The sequence below is a fragment of the Lynx canadensis genome, chromosome C1 (genome assembly GCF_007474595.2).
Source record: "Lynx canadensis isolate LIC74 chromosome C1, mLynCan4.pri.v2, whole genome shotgun sequence".
NCBI lineage: Eukaryota > Metazoa > Chordata > Mammalia > Carnivora > Felidae > Lynx > Lynx canadensis.
Window position 1 is genome coordinate 17,366,225 of NC_044310.1, and position 6,489 is coordinate 17,372,713.

A 6,489-nucleotide genomic window follows, 5' to 3' on the forward strand; every position below is an offset into this window, starting at 1 on the left:
GTTTTAGATCTGCAGGGTACATGTCTCCCTCAGGTTATTTTAACTTCAGCTTGACAATTTGAGTTACGAAGCTGCAAGAAACCCCAGGTGTCTTTCACCCAGAATCCCCAAATCCTATTTACCACATTTTTTCCCTGAATTATTTGAGAGTGATCTGCAGACATGATGGCCATTTACAGCAAATGCTGCAGGTGTATTTCTCAAATCCAAAAGAATATTCTGATATAACCAAGGTAAAGTGATCAGAATGAGGGTGTTAAATTAACATGGGTCCACTTCTGAAATCTGCAGGTCTAACTCAGATTTCACCAGTTACTCCAAAAACATGCTTCACGGCAAAAGAAAACCCAGGATCAGGTGTTGCATTAAGCTATCTTGTCTCTTTATTCCGAGTTTTGGAGCCGCCCCTCCCTTGGTTTGGTTTCTCTGAGAGGTTTGACTGAGGCCTCAGCTCTGAGCTAGCTAGTGGGTGCTTGGAGGAAGCTCAAGGGTGCAGGGGTGACTGATGGGGGGGGGAGGGGGACGAGGGGTCTTTTTACTCTCCTCCCTCAACCCCACTTCCCAGAAGTCCCCTTTGACCCTACTGGATGAAACAAGGAGAGCCTGGGGGATTTTACCTCCCCTGTAGCAGTGGGAGAAGGGAATTATGGCAGCAGTAATAGGCTTGTCTCTTTTGCCACCAAAGCCTTCTGTCCATTTATTCCTGTTAAAGAAACTGACTGATTCGAGATTCTACCTCCGTTGTGGATCCTGGCAGCCCCTTGAGTCCCGATTCGAGGATTTAGTGTAAACCAGGAAGCTCTATTACTGTTTGCGATTGGAGCCTTCGTCAGAGACCGATCTTGCAAGCCCTTTTTGTGACTGCAGGTTGACTCTTGACTATACACCGTGTCTAACACATTTTGGGAGGGCGGAGTGTGTAAGTTTGCTTGGCTATAGTGGGTTTATATTAAGAGCAACCTCGTATTGCAAGCTTACTGCGTGCCCTACGCAATTACCTTTGATTTTCACAACAACGGCACATGATCTAGGTACCCATTTTATCTTTTAATTTTTTTTAACGTTTGTTTTTGAAGAGGGGGGGGAGGAGTAGAGCGAGGGAGACACAGAACCGGAAGCAGGCTCCAGGCTCTGAGCTGTCAGCCCAGAGCCCGACGCGGGGCTCGAACCTACGAACCTCGAGATCATGACCTGAGCTGAAGTCGGACGCTCAACCGACTGAGCCACCCAGGCGCCCCTAGGTACCCATTTTAAAGCCGAGGGAAACTGAGGCTGAAAGAGGTCTAATTGGTAACCTGCCCTGGGTCGCATAGCGATGAGCTAGCCAAGATAGGAGCACAGCTGCCTGTCTCCACAGCTCAGGACTCTTAAGCCACCACTGTTCTAATTGTATACATTCCATTTGTTCACATTTTTACCGAATAAAATAAAATTTTTACTTCACAGTTTGCATAATTGATTTCATGTAGTTCTGGAAGTCTCATCACGCAAGAACCACCAGGTCCGGAGCCTGGGGGGAGGGAAGAGCGTCAACGGAGACCGGAAGCTCAATGAAAAGTCCGTTCGGGAGCTTTAAAAACCGCTTTTGGAAAACCCAGGTCCCGGGGGTCTGCCGGCGTCGCCCGCGGCTGCCGGCAGCTCCCACCAGGCCTCGCCGGACGCTGCGTCGCGTCGCTCGGGCCCCTCCTGCTGCTCCTCAGCTCTCCCTTTGGCCTGGGAAAAGAGCCCGCCTCCTGACCCATAAGGCCCTGGGCCGGAAGCTCCACTTTCTCTTCCTGTCCTCTACCATGGCGGTGAGTAGCTGAGTCCTCGGTTTGCTTCCCTTCATCCGCGTTCATCCACGGCCGGCCGAGCCCGCGGGAGCTGCCTGGTCCGCGACTGGAGGAGAAGGGAGCCCGCAGTGCTGGCCGTGCCGAAACTGGCAGAGCCATGCGGGCGCAGGGCGCGGAGCTGAACCCTGTCGCCTCCCCTCCGCTCTCTCAGGAGCGGGCTCGGAGCAGGCGCCGGGAGGGCTCAGAAGCATAGCCCGTAGGCTGCAGGGAGGGCGAGCGGAGCGAACGGAGGGGCTGGCACGCGGTGTCAGGACCCGTTGCCCGTTCTGAGGACTTGAGACCTCCCCGGCGCTGGGGAAGCTCAGCCTGTTTGTCCGCTTGGGGAAGGCGCTCGCCTTCTGCCGCAGCCGCTGGGCTGCTTCGGAACGGAACGGGGACGTCGCACAACCACGTGTTTCCCGTTTCCCCAGCTTTTCAATTCGATTTTCTCCCCCATTAGCTTTGTAATGGGAACGCGCTCCGACACCGTACACGTTGAGTCCCTTGGGCTTCATCCATTGCCTGTAATTTTAACTCCCGATACCCGTCCTGAGTTTCCATTCACCCGTTCCGTGCGTCTTGGAAGAGACCAGATCCCGAGCTGCCTGCCTTGGTGCCTCCCAGACTTTTTTGAACCCTTAGGGCCTCCGTTAGGAATGGGGATGAGCAGAGATCGGTAATGCTGTGTATCCAAATGCTGGACTCGCAGCTGTGGCGGGGTTGTGTGTTGACTGCTGCGCTTCCCGTGTTGCAGCAGGATCAAGGTGAAAAGGAGAACCCCATGCGGGAACTTCGCATCCGCAAGCTCTGCCTCAACATCTGTGTGGGGGAGAGTGGAGACAGACTGACCAGGGCAGCCAAGGTGCTGGAGCAGCTCACAGGCCAGACCCCTGTGTTCTCCAAAGGTGAGCAGTGGCAGTCAGGGGAGAGGGCCGGTGGCCGAGTATGCCTGGGTGTTTCCTATAAATTAGGTTTCCAGCCTGTTGAGGGCCCCGTTTTGCAAGTGACAGTTGGTATCCCTCAAAAGCATTAGCTTCCTGCAGTACCCCAGACATATCCTCGTTTCAAAATTGGTTTTGGTGTTGGGATACCAGGTTTTTAAGTTAGGAGGGATGAAGCTAGGACTGGTCCAGGGAGAGATCTTACAGGCAGAGTGGAAATGTTGGGAATGCAGTAAATGGTATTTGGCTTGATTCACATTTAGAATTTAGGGGCTACATTAAGAACAGAGTTGTGTGGGGCACCTGGGTGGCTCAGTGAGTTAAGTGGTGGACTCTTGATTTCTGCTCAGGTCATGATCTCGTGAAATCGAGCCCTGTCGCGCTCCATGTGCTGCTTGGGATTCTCTCCCTCTCTCTGCCCCGCCCCTGCTATGCGCGTGCTCACTGGCACTGTCTCTCAAAATAATAAGCTTTGTTTGTTTTTAATGTTTATTTTTGAGAGAGAGAGAGAGAGAGAGCGAGCAAGCGGGATTGGGGCAGAGAGAGAGGGAGACACAGAATCTGAAGCAGGCTCCAGGCTCTGAGCTGTCGGCACAGCCCGACACTGGGCTAGAACCAACAGACCGTGAGATGACCTGAGCTGAAGTCAGACGCTTAACCGACTGAGCCACCCAGGCGCCCCTCAAAATAAATAAACTTTTTAAAAAATAATGTAAAACACAGAGTTGTGTACCTAGACTAATGGGGTTCAGCTCGTAGCTCCATCACTTGCTGGTCTGACTTTGGTGTTTTTGGGTCTCAGTTTCCTCATTGGCCTGAGGGGATGTTAATAAGCTTGTGATGGATAGAGTGAATGAATTGTGTGAAATGCCTGCTGCCTGCCACGCCCAGTGTAGATACTATCATTGTGTTGATTTTTTTGTTTTTGAAGTTTCATTGCTTTAGGATACTGGAATATGGCAAGTTCATGGGTTCAGAGCCTGCCTCTTATTTGGGGCACGTTAACCTCCCAGAACTTCATCTGTGATAGGAGGATATTACAATAAGACTTTAGAGAATGTTAGCTCCTATCAATAATGTTTTGTTTAGAACACAATGGTCATACTCCTTTCTAGTGGCCTATTCTGGCCGTGTACTTGGCCCCTCCTGAGACTTCGACATTATGACTTGGAAGCTCTTAATTGCTGAAGTTACGACTGAGTGACTTGGAATTGGGAAATCTATTTTCTGTGTTAAGGATGAAACAGATGTGGGCGACACCAGTTAGAATGCCACCACTTAGGATGTGGATGGATGCTTCATGTCTCTTAGACCTGGAGATGATGTTCTGGGGAAGAGGTGAGTGGGGTGGACGTGTGATATCTGACTCCTTGTTTCTCCCTACCTGCAGCTAGATACACCGTTAGATCCTTTGGTATCAGGAGAAATGAAAAGATTGCTGTCCACTGCACGGTCCGTGGGGCCAAGGCAGAAGAAATCCTGGAGAAAGGTCTAAAGGTGAGGCTGATCTCTGAATGCTTTCTCTGGGTTTTCCTGTGCCCTTTACATGTTGGGAAAGTTCTACGAAATCTACAGTTGTGACGTGATTTGTGTTGTGGGAAAATAAGATTTTATCCATGATCAAGTTAATCGAGTCGTATCTCTGGGGTGCTGAGTGTTGTGGACTAAGCTAGTAATTTTGGGAGAATTTGAGTTGACACAGGGTGTAATTGCATTTTTCTCCTTAGGTGCGAGAGTATGAGTTAAGAAAAAATAACTTCTCCGATACTGGAAACTTTGGTTTTGGGATCCAGGAGCACATCGATCTGGGGATCAAATATGACCCAAGCATTGGTATCTATGGCCTGGACTTCTATGTGGTATGGATATTTAATCTTTTCCAGTCCTGGTCTGTGAGGAGAGTAGACTCTGCCTACTCCTTTATTTCGTATGTGCTATCTTGATGTTACGATGTTGGATTGAAGCTTTGAGTGTTGTCTGCTTTGTGTTGTCCCCCTTGGGAAGATGTGCCTCATTTGTGGCAGGTGTAGGAATACAACACTGAACTAGATAGACGGGATGCTGCTATTGTGAAGATTATAGTCTAGGATCTAACAAGCACCATTACGACTTAGAGGCTGAAGGAACTATTCCACCCACTGAATTGAAAATTTGAGTGAGTTCTGGTGCTGTATTTGGCGTGTGGGTTGGCTGTACTAAGACCGCTCTTTCCCAGCTCCTTCCCTTAGGGAAGGTAGGGTGGCTTCCATCCAGAGGACGTAGATACATGTTTGGTGATGTGGCTGTTTGCTCAGTCAGGATAGGGATTTCAATGTACAAATGACCATTTGTGTGTTTGTCCAACCGTGAAACTAAATAGCAAAAACCAGAAGTCCTGACTAGTGTGGAACCTGAGTAATGGCAGCACCCGCATTAGATTTGAATATCCAAATGCTAAGGAGAATCTGGTGATCACAGGAAGTTTGGGAGAAGCAAGACTTTAAGAAGCACTTTTGAACTGAAGCAGAAAAAGCGAATAACTATTTCTTTGTGCTTCTCAGAATCTGAAATTTTCTATAATGTATATATTATAGTAAGATTTTTTTTTTTTTTTAATTTAATGTTCTTTTAAAAATGTGCTTTGGAGACTGGGGAGCGATGGTGGAGAATCCTTAGCTACCATTGGAAGTCAGGCAGGGAGGGTGGGAGGTGCTTGCAAGTTCCAGCCTCCAAAGCAGATTTAAAGTGTGGTATGTTGTCCTGGATGCTGCTAACAGTTTTATCAGACCCTGAGATCGTGGGTCTCTTGCTCCAGAATTCGCTGGGGCCACCAAATGACTCTTGATGATCAGTCTCAAATGTGTGAGTCTTGTCCGTGTACTCTTGACTCTGAGCTGGCTAGGTGACTGTTGGTTATTCCTGGGACAGGTGCTGGGTAGGCCAGGTTTCAGCATCGCAGACAAGAAGCGCAGGACAGGCTGCATTGGGGCCAAACACAGAATCAGCAAAGAGGAGGCCATGCGCTGGTTCCAACAGAAGGTAAAGCTGATTTATCTCAGGTGAAGTGGTGGAATGTGGTGTTGGAGTTGGGATTTGGGGGTGCAAAATCCAGCACCATTTGGTGGGTAGTTTCTTTAAAGGTAGTATATTTGGGCAACTTGGCAAACGTGGGCTTCCAGGGTTGGTGGTTTGAACACCTAGAATCAGGCTTTCTCCCCATCCCCATAAATGCAGGTCGTTGGAAGGGGAGGAATATGGCTTTAATAGGAGCCCCCTTTTCTCAGGGTCAAGCACAGTTTGAGCACAATGTAGTAGTTGTTAAAACTGGCCAGCTTCCTGTTCAGTCTAGAAGGGATGTGGGATTCAGAGCTGAATTCATGTGTCAGATTTGGAGTCTCAAACGTTAGCCATTGCTGCAATCTTTGCTGTTGCCTCCTGTTGTGAAAAAATAAAATCTCTTCTCTTTCAGTATGATGGGATCATCCTTCCTGGCAAATAAATTCCCGTTTCTATCCAAAAGGCCAATAAAAACTTTTCAGTGAAATGTATATATTACTGTTGTGTGTTCTGTGAAAGGAGCCTGGCCATATTCAAGTCCCTGGACCTCAAGCCACTTAAAGCTACAATGGGAATGGCTGGTAACAACCCTGTCGTCCTCTGGATGCCAGTGTTTCCTGGCAGATCGAAGCCTGAGTTTCGCAGCATTGCCTGTGCTCACCATACCCTTGTTATTAGGCTGTGGTGGTGGTACGGTAGTC

At 48.9% G+C, this 6,489-nt stretch overlaps 1 protein-coding gene across 1 annotated transcript; it reads left to right on the forward strand.

The window, feature by feature from the left end:
* Nucleotides 1–1,768: 1,768 nt before the first annotated feature.
* Nucleotides 1,769–6,279, forward strand: RPL11 (ribosomal protein L11). Its single transcript, XM_030324958.1, has 6 exons — nt 1,769–1,793; nt 2,566–2,716; nt 4,143–4,249; nt 4,480–4,611; nt 5,660–5,770; nt 6,201–6,279. Exons 1-6 carry the CDS (start codon nt 1,788–1,790, stop codon nt 6,228–6,230), a joined length of 537 nt encoding a protein of 178 aa, XP_030180818.1. The 5' UTR covers nt 1,769–1,787; the 3' UTR covers nt 6,231–6,279.
* The last annotated feature ends 210 nt before the right edge of the window (nt 6,280–6,489 follow it).

Coding starts and splice junctions, on each gene's coding strand:
- RPL11 (XM_030324958.1), top strand. Junction 4,250..4,479: donor TCCTGGAGAAAGGTCTAAAG/GTGAGGCTGATC, acceptor TTTTCTCCTTAG/GTGCGAGAGTATGAGTTAAG. Junction 5,771..6,200: donor TGCGCTGGTTCCAACAGAAG/GTAAAGCTGATT, acceptor CTTCTCTTTCAG/TATGATGGGATCATCCTTCC.